The sequence below is a fragment of the Mycteria americana genome, chromosome 21 (genome assembly GCF_035582795.1).
Source record: "Mycteria americana isolate JAX WOST 10 ecotype Jacksonville Zoo and Gardens chromosome 21, USCA_MyAme_1.0, whole genome shotgun sequence".
NCBI lineage: Eukaryota > Metazoa > Chordata > Aves > Ciconiiformes > Ciconiidae > Mycteria > Mycteria americana.
In genome coordinates this window covers 3657228-3673157 of record NC_134385.1, presented here as the reverse complement: position 1 = coordinate 3673157, position 15930 = coordinate 3657228, and the positions used below count along the sequence as shown (strand labels likewise).

General features: G+C 41.7%; 1 protein-coding gene and 1 long non-coding RNA gene across 2 annotated transcripts in view; one reads left to right on the top strand and one right to left on the bottom strand.

Moving 5' to 3' along the window:
* The window catches only part of LOC142419466 (uncharacterized), a 58226-nt gene that overhangs the window by 7250 nt on the left and 35046 nt on the right, over nt 1-15930 (bottom strand). Inside the window, exons 3-4 of the long non-coding RNA XR_012778558.1 lie at nt 8724-8792; nt 7946-8099 (exon numbers count right to left, since the gene is read on the bottom strand). This is a non-coding gene — a long non-coding RNA (uncharacterized LOC142419466). The remainder of the gene's footprint in view (nt 1-7945; nt 8100-8723; nt 8793-15930) is intronic.
* On the top strand, nt 1018-8356 carry IL22RA1 (interleukin 22 receptor subunit alpha 1). The gene is made up of 8 exons (XM_075522458.1): nt 1018-1060; nt 3278-3410; nt 4140-4321; nt 5514-5698; nt 6171-6306; nt 6377-6379; nt 6553-6674; nt 7325-8356. Exons 1-8 carry the CDS (start codon nt 1018-1020, stop codon nt 8354-8356), a joined length of 1836 nt encoding a protein of 611 aa, XP_075378573.1.

Below are 15930 nucleotides of genomic sequence, written 5' to 3'. Positions count from 1 at the left end.
GACCCTTCACCAGCTTCGTTGCCCTTCTCTGCACACGCTCCAGTACCTCAATATCCCTCTTGTAGTGGGGGGCCCAAAACTGAACACAGTATTCAAGGTGCGGCCTCACCAGTGCCGAGTACAGGGGCACGATCACTTCCCTAGTCTTGTTTTCTTTCTTGTTTAGATTTCATACAAACTCCCAGTTCTTACCATATGGCATTCATGATACTCAGAACAGAGTTATATTGTAAGCAGCCACAAAAATAAACTGTAGGTTTCTCAGAGCAGCCTCTGAGAAAAGCCATGGGACAACACATGCTCCTCCTACGGAAAGGCTACCTCCTTTCTACATCAAATGAGAGAACCTCTGCAGCCACCTGGTCGTGTAGAGTCATGGCAGACTTGAGGAGCTCGTGCTCTGCCCAGTATGCAGCAGGGCTACATGCTGGTCATTTGGCTCTCATCCAAGGCCAGTATGAACAAAAGAAGAGCTTAAAAACTAGTGATCCGGCTGACTTTCATTTTAAGAAAGTATTCAAAGGCATTTCTTAAGGAAATAGGTGTCTTGCTTGCAGCAGTTATAAAACCAACCAGGTGCACAGCACTAAATTTTGATTTCTAGAGTTTTAGTAAGTCAAAGTTACCTGACAAGAAAAGCAAGCCCCAAAACTGAGAAACTTCAGTGAGGGCTTTCAGGCAGGAAAATCTTTATCAGCAAAACGGTATTTGGCTCTCTTTCAAAAGCTGGGGATTTTCTAAGCCTCTGGCTTGTGCACCTTTGTACAGTTAGGTGTGCATACTCAGAAGGGGAGAGGTGCTCCTGTTGTCACTCTTACATTCTCTCTTACACATGCGCACACATCTTTAGCTGGTGATCTCAGATCCAAATGCAGGCGGGATAGTAGCTCTGCAGCCTGTTACTGGGCAACAAACCCAACCTGGCCTCACAAACAAGGATTTAGCTCTTGTAAAAGGTGAATCACCTGCACACAGGATCAACTGCCTGCTCTCCCAGCCCAGCTTGCATAGTTATTCATGAAGCAATTTCTGATCATCTTGGCTGTATTTTCAGTGGTCGGTAAGTCCTGACTTCTCCTTTCCTATCACTGATAGTGGTCGTTTCTGTTTGATCCTGTAGTATGGGAGGTAGTTCAATCATGTTTACTGAAAAAAAACCTAAAGAATGAGCTGTTGTCTGAGGTTCTTCAAAAGGTCTCTCCTGTGTTGCGCTCTCCCTTTAATATTTTCAAAGTACTGTTGGTGTGCTCAGTGCTTTAAGGATTAGTAGGGAGAAGAAAAGATTCCTTTACTTCAAAGCGTTTGCCACGGATGTGTTGCAACACAAATCCTACAGAAGTAAAGGATATTCATTGATTTCAGAGGGCTTTGGATCAGTCTCCCTGTGTCTTAAGTGGAGACACAAATGAATACAAGAACAGCCCTGATTTTAAAAGCGGTACAAACAAACAATGTATCTCTAAAAGGCATTTAATCCTACTCCAGATGTGGCAAACTCACTCCTGGGTGAATCAAGAATAAACTTGCTGTTTTCAAATGCCAGTTTTTCAGCAAGCAACCTTATCATTCATCTGCTCTTGTGTCCGTGATTTTGTGTCCTATACTGTAGGGAAGGCACCTTCATAAACTTGTAAAACAGAGGGACTTTCACACTGTGAAATACCCCTGTTTTTCCCTGCCCACACTTGACCGTGCTTGTGTTACACTGCTTTGCATAACTGTGTTTTAGTATGGATAAATATGGGAAGACGGAGATTTCCTCCTTCTGATATGATCAGAGAGTATTGGTGATTCGGTTTTCACGGTGCCCAGACAGGGAAACCCACCCACTTTACACTGACTGCTGCATTTCTGCGTCCTCAGGAAGACTGTACTGAGCTTTGCATGAGCAGAGGCAAGTGTTGAACTGCAGATGAGGTCAGGACAAAATTTAGACTACAATCCATTTCTGCATTGCTTCTCTGCCAAAATGCCACAGACAACAAGATCGAGAACTGGATCTATGCCTTTCTGCCTAATTCTCCTCCTATACAGCAAACTAGTTTAAACTGCTGACACTCAGTTCTCCTCCATGGAGGCAGCGGGAGGGAAAGCTTGGAGTGAGGATCCTGGAACTGGTGTGGTTTAGTCCCTGCTCTACCACAAACTGCTCAATGTGATCTTGTCCAAGTCACCCCCATTCTGGTCCTCAGTTTTCCCATCTGTAAAATGGTGCGACTTTTACTTGCTTATCACGTAATTTTTTCATGGGAGGGGACTCATTGATTTTGAGTGTCCATTTACAAGCACCATAATGGGACTGTTCATTTTCAGCAAGTGCAGGCTGAAGCCCATGCAAGTTCAAGGTGTTTATCAATATTGCAAACCAAGAGTTGAGTAATGTATAGATTATCTATCTTTGTGTCTATTATTTGAATTTACAGAGCTTATCAATTCTGAAGGTTACTCCCTGAGTTAGAAGGTCTTGTGAATCAGCCTTGAGAAAATTTTGCACTGTGTATTCTCACGACAGGAGAGAGCCAGAAGTCTCTAGGATACTCTTCTGCAGCGCCTGCTCAGAGCCAGTTTGCTGCAGGTTGATCATGGTGCTGTTCTGCTCTACAGAGGCAGCTCAGACCAGAGGCATGTTTGTCAGGGGCAAGTGACATTTCTGCTTACCAAAGCCAGAACCCTTCCTCTGTGGGGAAGACACACAGGGCTCAGAGAGCAGGGAGCTGAGTTGTTTGCCTTCAGCCTGGCACACCCAGATCAGAGTCCAGGCATCAGGTCTTTGTGTGTCACTCTGTACAGGCAGTCTCCCTCCAATAAAACATGGTGCATGAGAGGTTAATGGCAGTCACATCTTCAAAGATGTGAAGCTGATCTCAGCACGTTAATTCCCCGAGTATGGGCAGAAAGCAGACATTCATAGACATGAATCTATCCTTGAAAACAGGTGGTTGTTCTTAGTTTTCCAGCCATTAACTGCTTTAAAAGAAACCTGATAAGGAACTCAAAGATTCTCTTCTGACTCTGAGTTTTTGAAGTCTTTCTGTAAAAATTCCTGACTTAGATTTCTTTGGGATGAGTCAACAATCTGCAAGGTGTATACAGTGATGTGTGCATGGTTTCCTGTTCTGTTCAAGCTTCTGCTTTGAAGCCCATCTCTAGCAAACTGGAATTGGCGTGCCTGATATTTCTGTTCACTAAAAGGCTGAGCAGCATTTGGACCCATATTCACCTGAGGGCTGAGATGCCACAATATGCATTTTAATACTAGTTTCTTTGCTCCCCCCAGGCATTGCGACTACGGAGAGGTCATCATGTCTGAAACGTGCAGCATTTTCTTCTACAAACTTTGAGAACATCCTGACATGGGAAACTGAAGCAGATATTCCCCCTGACACTGTATTCGATGTCCAATATAAACAGTATGTGAAGTTTGCTTCTTTTTGGAGTTCTGTTGTTCTTAGGGCTACTGTTCTCAGAAAGAGAAGGGCCAAGAAAGAAAAGTAGATTTTGCTGTTTCTGCTGCTTGTTTTACTGTTACGGAAATGGTTCTGCTTAGACAAGAATTCAATAAAGGACAGGATTATTTAAACTGGTAGATGGTGCGGAGTTAAGCAAATACTTTTACATCTTGGGTTGCCAGCTTTACTCCATTACTGAGCTACTCTTTGCCTTCTGCAACTTCCTTCTCTCTGTTCTGTAGTTTCCTCACCTGTAAATACAGGTAATAGCAATTATCTCCCTCTGGTTCGGTCACTAGAGCTAAGAGAAATCAAACCAATGCTACACAATAGCTTTGTTGCCTTTGGGTACGTCTGCAAACTCTGCAGTGAACTTGCATGCAATCATTCAGTGTCAGAGCTGGGCAAAGAACTCCGGAGTCGCCAACTCACAGGACACTCCTGTGTGTGCCTTGAAATAAGCTGCACTTCCTCAAGGCAATATCCACACAGAAGCCATCAACAGGAACAGATTAAGGGCTGCAGTCCAGGGGAATTTTCTCTACCATTACATTCCCTGCCACTTGCTAATTGCAATAACAAATTTAAAAGCTACCAAGAGTTGGCAAAACAGCCTGTTTGAATCATTCTGGAGAAGGGTTGTATTGCATCTGTTCTACCAAACAGACTAAAAGCTTCTTTTGTCCTAAGGTATGGAGAAAAATCCTGGCTTAACAAGCGTGAGTGCCAGAGTATCACGCAGCCTTTCTGCAATCTCACTCGTGAAACAGAAAACTTCACGGAGCATTACTACGCCAGGGTGAGGGCCACTGGCCAGAACTACTGCTCCTCCAACTGGGTGCGCTCAGAAAGATTTGAACCCAGAAAAGAGAGTACGTACCGCTGCTGAAATCTATTAAATCCTGGTTGCTAGGGATTCATTCCAAGTCTCACTGATGTTTAGGACAGCATTTCCTCTGATTTCAGTATTGCAAGTCTCTGTCCTTGATAGGAAGGGAGTGAAGGCCTGAAGAAGGCTTGTTATTGGGCAAGGAGGCAAATGAGCAAACGGGCAGGGCCTTCCCTGAGGTCTGACACCAAAGTGGGATTAGAGGAGAAAAGGAAAAGCCAGATGTCCTTGAAGGAAGAACTGCTATTAAGGCTGACTAGAGGCAGAAGGAAACTAGTAAGAGACATGATGGGCAACGCGAGGACAGCCAGTAATACAGTCACAGAAGCTATGAAATGTGAACTCCTGAAAATCAGGATAAGCAACCAGACCAATGGATATTTAATGTTCCCAACCCTAAGTGAGCTCTACTGCAGACATACAACACAGCCTTTGGCAATTCTCTTATTGGCTCTGTGACTAAAATTTTCCCACTGCATATTTGTCAATAATTCAAGGTGGCATTAGCAGTTAATGATTATGAAAAGCCTTCAGATCTGTGCATGGAATAAGCTATGAAAGAGCCATAAGTTGTTTTGATCATTAAACATTCACTTTTCATTGCAGCATAAGCATTAGCACCCATGGTGAGGTGATCCTATCCCCCAGAGCCATTATTTTCAGTTTGATGTTTTCAAGCTACATGGCCTTGGAGGAATACTGAATGCTGCTTTGGGTTAAACTTATGTTTAAAAGTTGGGTATCACATATGCTTTCCACTGAAGATAAGTGTAGATACAAAAGAGCTGAACTACTCTGAAGACAAAACCTGATGTAGGGTGGGAATAGGAATTACGTAGCAGTTAACTGAGTGCCCTGTGGTGGGATTTCACACTCATCACACACGCATGAAGGAGGATGTCCCTGTGCAGGACAGCAAAGCAACATAGAAGCAGTGAGAATTTCTAAGGACAAACACTGGCTAAAGGTGGCAGAACCCTGAGGGAAGACGGTATCTCCAGTTGCCTGATTTTTCCTATGTTCAGTGAAATACAACTCAAATACTTTTTTGTATATAAACAGAAGTAATAATTTACAGTGAGTCTGGGGTGTGTGTATAAGATGTGTATAAGATGATCTGATAATGTATCAGCTTTAATCTTAACATCTGACACTTCCTGTTCTGTCTTTTGTAGCTATTATTGGAGCACCAGAAGTGGAGTATATTCCTTATGTACGGTCCATAAAGTTTCTTATATGGCCCCCCTATACTCCACTGAGAGGTGAGGATGACCGCCAGCTAACCATAGAGGACATTTATAGCAAATTTGGTGCTGTTGATTATCACTTAACAATATTCAACCAAAGGACACACCAAAAGGTAAAGCACAATCTCAGGCCACTAGCCCACTGACTTTTGTGAATCACATTTTGCGTAAGATGGAGAAGGACCTCAGAGCTTATACATGATGGATGAAATTTCTGATGTACCAGGGAAAGTCTCAGAGTCTTTGACTCTCAGTAGACAAGAGGAACTTTAAGCATTCCTCTAAAATTCTGGAAAAGAAACTGGAGTTTCCCAGGGTACTGTGTAAGTAGCAGAAGGTCAAACCACTGGTGACTAAAAAAGGGAATGTCTTAGTTCAAGTCTTAAGGAACTGAAATGCAAAAATTAAATACAGTGACAGTAGAAAGCAAATTATATATTTAGAATTCCATATATACAGCATTATTATAGTCCTATAACACCTTATTAGTAAATAAAATTTTATGCTGAATTTTGAAATCTGATTTGAAGAAATTGTATGCATTTAATCTTTCTAAAATACATAATTTGTCTTTATTTTAAATAGTGGACAAAGAATGAGCACAACAAAGAATTTGAAGTTTTCAACTTGGACCCAGACACTGAATATAATGGAACAGTATACATGTATCTCCTCCAGAGAAGCAGCAAAGCTCAAGTATTTTGGGTTAAAACACTAGCAGGTATGGCTGTTAACTCTGCTCATTTAAAAGTCCAGCTGGGATATTGGATACACAAGAGACTGATTTTCAGCTGGTATAAAATAACATAGTCTTGCTAAAGATATTGAAGCAACACTGTCTTTCCTAATTTAAAAATCTAGTCCTATGAGACTAGACCTATAATACAATTTAGCTAATCCAATGCAGTTTTTCTAATCCAACTCTCTGAAACTACATTTTCCACTTGTTCTCTTCCCCACTAACCAGACAACACATGGCTTCTCTACTGTTTCGTGGCACTCGTGTTCTGTGCTGGACTGGTGGTTGCTGCAATTAGCTATGTGATCTATAAGTACGTCAAGCAACACAGTGCACAGCCGATGTCTTTGGTAAGTGTTCCTAAGCCATTGCAAGAAAACTTTAAAATGCTCGGGACTACGTGCATGCACCTACATAGCATTGCTAATTGAGGAGGATGAATGAGCAGACAAGTGTTGTCTAGGCAATCATTGCAGACTACTGGCAGTTTAAATCTGGTCATCCTGCCACAGGTAGAGAAAATTTCTTACAGGGAGTTGTAAAGTAAGACAGCAAAGATACCTGCAGATTTGAACAATCTTGGTTATTCTATTAAAGGAAACTAACAGTGTATATTGTCCCTAGAGGAGAGCAGGGTTCTATACTAATATGTCAGAACAGCTCTCAAAATCACAGACCCTCAGACATTCCCCTTCTTTCTAAAATTTTCAAAAGTTTTTTAAGATTTTGGTTTCCAATTTTTAAGTGACCCATTGGCAATTTGATTTACATATTTTAGGATTACACCGTTGCCCTGATGCATAATGAGAGACATTGGTATTCCTTTGAAGGGCCATTCCCCAGGGAAAAAAAGAGTTCTTTTGTCAACAGAGCAGATCCCTGGTGGTTGTTACTGGCTTTTACTGATATTTCTCCAAAGAAAATTTTAAAGAATCTAAAGCAAACCTTCAAGGTCACAGCTTCTTGTTGTTAATTCACGTTTGTCTATCTACTTCAACAGGACTTCAGAGGGATTTCGTCATTCCAGCCTCTTACACTGACAGTGGAACATATTATAAAGCCCATTAATTTAACCAAACCTTCACTTCTCATCCCTGAAGTGCAGTTACCACAGATCAGCCAACATTTGGACAGAGCACTGGAGCCACCATGGTCTTCCCATGCACCAGAAACTGCCTATCAGCAACAGACAAATGTACCGACATTCCGGCTGCCCACTCAGCCACCCTGCTTGGCAAGCACAGCTCCTTCTGGTTACGCTCCTCAAATAGTTGAGCAAAGTGGTCCTACTGCTATGTCCAGCCAAATTCTGCCCCTAACCTACGGGGTGTGTGTCGAAGGCACAGACGACGTTGACAAGAAGAATGTGCAGCCAAACCAAATGCTGAAGGAAGTTTCTCCAGATAGTTTTGTTGGTGGAAAGCTTATAACCCAGACGCTGGGCAAGAGCTGCAGCCAGTGGAATTACAAAGAACCAAGGCCAAAGTTGGCATTGTGGAACAGCAGTGACACCAGAGAGTCAGTCCTCTTACAGGGGAGCCCTGGGCAAACACAGCAACTGCTGTTGCAGACTGACGGGATGGAAAGTAAAGTGCCTGTATCCCAGCTGGCACTGTCTTACCTGGAACAAGGAGGATGCTATAGACGACAGACAGCAGAACTGCCACTGTTATGGTCTTCAATGAAAGTTGACACAGACTATGTTCCAGAGAATGAACCGCTGTCATCTCTATCAGCAACCCTCCTTTTCTCAGTCGGTACTGGAAACAACTTCCCTGGAGAGAAGAACACAGAGCGGTGGATGTTGCCAGATTCGTTCTCACGTTCTACAAATAAATTGCAGTTCCCAGAGACTCAAGGAACAGAAATGTTAACAGCAGCAAGGGAGCTAAGCTGCACAAAACTGAATAATGTTGTGTCCCAAGACACTATCATCTCAGACCAGGACAATGGCACTCCTCTCACTATGCTGTTCAAAGATTTGGACTTAAAAGTACTGTGGGATCAGGATGAAAACACAGAATTTTATTAGAATGACTTAATGATATTAAAATCCAGATTATGTTTGCTTGCATGAAATAGCAGCCTACCCTGCAAATAGTGCAATGCAAATAAACACAGCTAATCTTCGATGTATTAACATGGCACAGAGTTGTCAGACTGTTTCCACTATTGTTCTATCATGGAGATAGTTGCCTCCACTCATATAATTACTTCTTGGTACGCTCCAATACTGTATCTTTGCACTTAAATAATAGGCCTTTATTTCTTGCATATTCTTCAAATTTATTATGAATTGAACTACTTTAAAAGTTGAGTTAAGATTCAGGTTCAAATTCCAGATTCAGTTTACTGAAAATTTAGCAAAATTCACAACAGAAACTGTATTTGCTCTTTACCAACACCAAAGACCCAGGTCCAAGGTATATCCACACTTTGAAGAAATTCAGGTGCAGGTGTATGCAAACCTAAAAGAATTAAACGTATCATGGTACAGTAAAATAATTAAATATATGTTGGTGTTCTACCCTTGGATATATGATTCGTGCAAAACAATAGGCTACTTCCATGAAACGGACTTTGCCTTTAAAGCAGTCATTGAAACTGTGGTAATAGCTCCTGATGCAGCAATTCTATGAAACTACATGTCCCCTATCCTGCTGTGCTCTTTAATGCTTGTAGAAAGATAAAGCCTTTTTCATCTCTGCAACAGATTAATGCAGTCTTGGCCCAGTTCTGACATATTTCTCAGCTGCTGCTCATTTCTTTCTCTGAAATAGTCACACATTCTCTTCTTCCCTTGAAATCCCCAGCGATGAAGCAGCTAGGATCACGTTCCACGTAGGCAGGAATGTGAGGATTTACACAAATCTCAGTTCAGCCCTCAATCTCAATTTACAGTAACCTCAATTCATGCACTCAGTAATCTATGAAGGAGACTAGGGAGGTTTTGAGCAGCTTCCTCCCACCCTTCACTAACACTGTCAATGAGGAACATGCTCCATTTGCATGATAGAGAGGAGCCTACAATTGCAGAGCCATCCTCTGCTCCTGTTACCAGCAGACCCACCTCCGGGGCTGGAATGAACCAAAACCAACGTAAACTGAGAGCCAAATTCCTTCAGCACTGCACCTTTACCAAAAGCAAGCTAAATGGTATTTATTTGGGGAACGGAGGAGGCAATTATTTCTCATTAAGAGGAAAGCATAGTTCAGCCTGTTGATTTCCACTGGTGTAGTGAAAAAGCGTGAGTGTCTGATGACATCAGTTTTACAGGAGAACTGAAACCATTTATAGGAATAAGCAAGGCTTTGAATGGTATGGGGAAGTACTCTGAGAGCACTGCCAGAGAAAGTCTGACCAGAAGCAAAACTCAGCTGTTCTCACCATGAGCGCACTTACGTGTTTTCTCAGTCCAGGGAAGCTGAGGCTAAAGGCTAAATTCCACTTGCTTTGGTGTGATTTTGCAAATAAACCGTAGCTTTATGAAGTAAAGGGGTTTGATGATTCAACCCAGGATTAAAGCAATAGTCTTAGAAACTTTACAGGCAAAGGTTCAGCTCCTAACTCCAGCATCAACAATGAACAAAGCACTACGGCCATGTCATATGAGGCCAAAAGGTCGAAATGCCAGATGTGGTGAAGAGGTGTCATGGCACAGGGTATGAAAGGTATGAATATGTGCATGGTCTGGGCAGCAACCCGGAAGGACATTTCCATTGTGCTAGCTTTACTTCATACCATTCAGTATCAAAGGTTTTGTGGAATGTCGTTTGAGCTGTTTCATGTACTCTGGGTCCAAACTGTACCATCAAAAGCAATACATGCAGAAACGCTGCAGTTATAGCAGTTGCAGCAGCCCAGCTGTGTTGTTTCCAAGGAGTGCAAGACCTCAGGGGTAGCATTCTGCCCCACTAACTTCCCCCCTGGAGAGGCTGCATTTCAAGCCAGTGATGCCAATTACCTTATTCAGAGTTGCCTGTGGGCTGCATATCTTGTGTCAACAACATTCCCAGTGATGCTACTCAGGGAATAATCAAATGCCACAATGTCAACATTTTGGCTCATGTTGTGAAACATAACCCTCAGCAGAGGGTCAGTATGGGCAGTGTAGTGCAGCAGGGAAGGGGGCCTTAGGAGAGCATTTGAAGATGCTGCTAAAAAATACATTTCCTATTTAAGAGCCTTTTCAAATCCCTCTGCAGACCCCTGCCCAGGGTCTGATCATCTCCAGCCCTTAATAAATCTATCATCTTAGTGCCCCAGGAGGACAGATGGGAACTGAGGCACAGAAAGCCTAGGACCAGATTTTTAGAATGTGTGTAAGGTGCCCAAAGATGCAAAGTGTCCCACAGCTGGGATATCTATCTCTTCTTCAGGCACCTTAAATACCTTAAAAGCTACATTGCCTCTGACTACACTCAAGGGCTGCATATGGCAGGAATGATCCTAAAGGTACCTAAATGATACAACCCAGCTATTGCCCCATCCTATCCTCGTCTGCTCTGCCCCAACAACAGCAACTGTAATGAGTAGGGAACGCAGTCAAGAGAGAGACTCTGTAAGCCATGCCTTCTGGAGGTGGTTGACAGCAATATTCTCAACTTTGTGCTCTGATCATGGCCAAGTCAATATTTATCTTTTAGGCCTTGATATACTAAGCAGGAGACCGATTCTTGTCTCATGGGTCACCTCTTAAATTTAACAGGAAGATCATCTTTTCTAAAACTATTTCTCTTTGGAAAAGCTTGGAAAGAGATGTTGACGCTACTGAGCTTTATTGTAGCTGTGCAAGGAAAGTGCTCATCCATCCCCCATCAACATGTGCTGACCTTATTGCCTTCTGCTTCATTGCTTTTCATAATCAAATTGCTAGCCTTGTTTGTTTCAAAATGCCTCACAGCAAACAACTACAGTACAATCTAATTATCTCATTCTCATTCTGTGTAAGGACGTTTTCAGATAAACAGCGGGTTTCAACATGGTTTCAAAGGTCTTCCCATGCAAGCCATCTCTCTCTAACAACAGACCGTTCCTCATTTATCTTGACTTTTCCAGATAATGGTTTTGATAGCTCTAGATATTAAAAACTAGAAGTGCCTTGCCACAAAGATCGTGCTTATTCCTAGGCAGATGTCACGACGATGACAGGTGAGCATTGCAGTTCCAGTTGTCACAAGGATACCAGCGTAGCAGGTGGCAGCTGTAACCCTATAGCAAAGTATTACTCTTTGTCTTCTCAGCTAAATCTGGGAGCTGTCACTTAGCCACTCCCCACACCAGCAGCCCTGCTTGTAGCTCACCAGGGATCCCTGCACAGCGATGAACATACTGCTGCAGACTGAGGCTCACGTTCTCCCTCGTTATTTGCTTGTTATTTGTTTTGGCATTGAAAGGTGCCCTGTTTGAAGACTATAAAAAATCACTGATGATTTTTTAACATGTTCTTTGAGGAAAATTTTACTCAAGAAACAAATTAAAAGCTCCAAATTCTGGAGACAGAATGAAGCAGAGTTGAGGGACGGCTCTGAAAGTATGAGGGACCCTGATAAAATAGACTTTCTATCTTAGCTCTGGCATCACAGTATTGCTGTTAGTGATGGGGAGGTACGATGCAGCAGAACTACATGAAAGAACTTGCACAGCAGCTGGATCACAGTGCTAACCAGTGGCCTTACACTTGCTGGTTCAGAGGATTCGAAATGTCCATGTGTATCTTCTCTCTTCTCAGGCTGAGATAATGAGAGCTGTGAGACATTATTACATGAGATTTTGTAAGAAAAAGTTGACAAAAGTAGTCAAAGGTTTGAAACAGCATACATTTGAGGGGAGCATAAGTTAAGACTCTTCTCCTTAAAACATACAACAGAGGGTTGATATGACAAAGATGAATGAAATTATTACTACTAAGCAGAATAAATGATAATTACTCATTACTTCTCCTAATACAAAGCTCAGGAAAGCATTCAAGTGATCATGCAATGGTTCAAAACCAATGAAAGAAAAGTGTTCCTTCACTTTGACAGCTCAGCTTATACCAAAACGTATTCAGTACCTGTTTATTGCTTTCTTAGGAATGTCTGAAACACTAATGTCTGAAACACACTAAATAAACTTCACACACAGAAGTCCTCATAGTTCTAGTGCTGATCCTGCTGGGTTTCAGCTTTGTTTTATTTGGATGGTGAAGCGAACAAAGGTTCTCAGAAATAGATCCTATTGATACCGGCAGGGTGACTTAAACTGTGCTAAATTTGATAGTGGAATTAATTTCCACAAGGCTTGTGGAGGCCAGAATCTTACGAGTGTTCAAAAAGGAATTAGGCAATTTAACAGGGATAGGACTATTAGCAACAATAGAGCATTGTGTCCAGCTCAGGAAAAGCTGCAGGCCCCTCTCAAGAGACAGGATACTGGGCTGGACAGACCTTCAGCTTCATCCAGTGTGGCAATTTTATGTTCTTACATATCCTCTTTACAGACTTCTAGCGGCCATGAGAAGCCCACTTCTGATGTGCTGACTCCTCATCTAATAAAACATAGCTGGAAAACATCTGGCTCACAAACTGCTATTTGCAGCCTCAGAGCTTCGCTACTTTCAAACCTTCATTTCTCCTTCCGACACCACAAAAAATATCACCCGCTTCTCACATTGCTGGGAGGGGTTTAACCTGAATGCTGAAACTGCAAGCCTATCTCAAATAAATGGAAAAACAGCAGTCTCTGTCCTTTTACCCCACCCCAGACTCTTAGATACCACCATGGGCAGCTGCATATGTAAGCTCACCCGCTATCGTGGCAGCAAGCCTTCAGTTGCTTGTAAAAAGGGAAGTATAATAGTTGCCGCCAACCAAAGCATAAGAGCTGCTGTTAGCTCCTGATCTAATTATATACTGACATAATTTGGCTGGAGTTGGCATTCACTGAAGAGATGTCAAAGTAAATTATTTCACTCCGTTATGCAGCAATGGCAATGTTAACCCAAGGGAAATTCCTGGAAGAGATTAAAACATTCATAATTCATTTTAGATGCTTTGTGAGCTTCTGTCCTAAATGAGCAGAGAATAATCCAATACTCTGATGCCTGAATTTTGGAGGCACCTGTCTTTCCTTATATCATTTGGCAAAGGCAATAATTTGCCCGATCTGAAAAAGAGTTTGTGATTAGTTGCCATTGCAGTGAACAGCTCCAACTGCCTAACCCCTGCATGGGTCTCCCCATTGTCATTGCGATGGCATGGTAGGATGCTATATTTAAGACTCCAGGATGGGCACTCAAACATGGGGAACATTCTTTTGGGGAGAGTCATTCTTAGTGTCATCAACAGGGAGAAGGAAAGGCTCCTTTGTCCTTTCTCTTTCATGAGGACAGGCACTCCCACTGTAGTCTTCACAGGGTGAGTTTGGTTTATCTGTAAATAAAATATTGTTTATAGCAAGATTTTATAAGATCTTCATAGCAGCATCGGTTATTTTGTGTGATCGCTTTACTTGAATTGCACTTCAGAGATAGACTGTGCTTCGTGATTGTATCTGCTTTAAAGTGTCATTACTGTTTTGCCAGTGTTGTTCTTATGAAAATAGTGTTTTACTTCATGTTTTCTCACAAGAATCTATTCTGGTTTACTGGTCTGTTTAGAAAAAAATATATACTTGGATTGAAAAGTGTCGGTTGTAGCAGATCAGAGCTCTATATCTTTACAATAAACACCAGACTATAAAGCACTGAAAAATTTCAAGGGAAAATTAAAAAACATTATATAGCAAAAATTAACCTGGATCGGTAACTATTTGTGAAAATGGAAAGAAAGATCAGATGCCCAGTAGTCATTCTGCAGCTGAAATAGTCCTGAAGAGAGTAGTATTCTATGAAATTAAGAAGATATTTTTTCCATAAAAGCCTGTTTCATTTTTTCTTTCTTATACTTGCCAACATTTCTTTGTTTCTTCCAAAGTTAACGTCTACTGAGGAAATATTATCGTGATAATTCTGTATTTTCATTTGCATTTTGGTATATTTTGCATTTACCACAACATCTCTGCTTTCCATACAACTGTGCTTTTCCATGGACTGTTTTTTAAGAAATTTGTTTACATTAACAGAAAATTGTACTACTAGTAAAAGCTGAGGGGGTTGTATTTTTTATCATTTTGGGATTAGAAAGCAGTAAAACTAAAATCCAGGTGCAAAATTTGCCAAGGGAAAATTTCAATAATGGAACATGAGCTAGGGAATGATTTACAAGTATGTCTGAACAAATATTATTCAGTAACAATTACATTTCCAAAGCTGTTTTTATAAAGTACCCTAAGCTCTTAGAACTTGAAAATCTGAACAGTTTAAGGGTTGTACTGTACTTTTCTGAATGAATTGCAGGACAGAATGAGATAAGGAGGGATACATTTTTAAAATTTACTTTTGTTTCATGCCCACTCATTAGTCAGTGCCTAAAAGCAGCACGCTGCTTATTCCCAGAGGAGAGGCTGCAGCAACAGCCTCGTTCTTTAGCAGCTAATGCAGGAGATGGATGGGAGCCAACAGCACTGATGTTTGCTCCCCGTGTTTCACCTGTAGGAGAGGGATCTCCCTGGGAAGGCTTCTCTGGTCACTCCGGGGAAAATCCTGCTGTTCACCGAGCAATTCCTTTAAGGCTAACATTTTGAAGGATGCTATGTTTTCTCCCTGATTTATCAACCTTTTTCTAAGACCTAAGAAGAAACAACTGATCTCTCAGGGTGCACTCAAAGGACCGGATAAAACATTATCCTCTTAAAGTATTGAACTATAACTGTTCTTGTCAGCAGCCTAGATATGCAGATGGGAATATAGGCTGAAGAAGTGCTCTGTTTCCACAACGGCAACTGGAACTGGTTAGTTCCAGAAAATCCACTTGGATTTTCCAACTACTACAGGCACCAAGTGATTTCTGCACAGCAGCCTGTGTGTTTGGTTCAGCAGCATTGCCTTATCTAATGCCTGGCACATCCAGGCAGGGTCAGAACGTGGTGCGATCACAACCTGGGCGGCAGGTCACAGGCTATTTGGCATCATAACTACCCCTGCAATATAATTCCCAGACTAAAAATCTGCTTATTTTCTAAACTTTTCCTCCGTATCTCACTATCTGATGTTCCATACCTTATTTTGTCCCTAGTCTTCCATGTCCCTCTGATCTCCCTTCTCATGATGCTCCTCATTCATCTGCATGCTATATTGGGGGTCTGATCTAATGGAACTCCCTGGAAGAATATCCACCAGATTTAGAGCATAGGATCAGTCCTAGGAAAACAAAGATCAGTCCTAGGAAAACAAATCTACCCACAAAATGCTGCCTACTTACTGTTCTGTTACAGCTTTAGCTGCCTTTAAAGACTTAGTAATTTCTTCATCTGATTTCATTTTTCACAGAAGCATCACAAAACAAACCCCTTTCATAGTTTGAATGCCAGAAGATAGTATTATATGAACTTTCATTCACAGCCCTTGAACGTCAAAGCAAAGCAAGGACTTAATGATAACTTAAAGAGATTCTGTTAAGGTGTCTTATTTGAAAGCCATTTTATGTTTTATTCTATTCCAGCAAGAAAGTTCATTTTTGACTTCC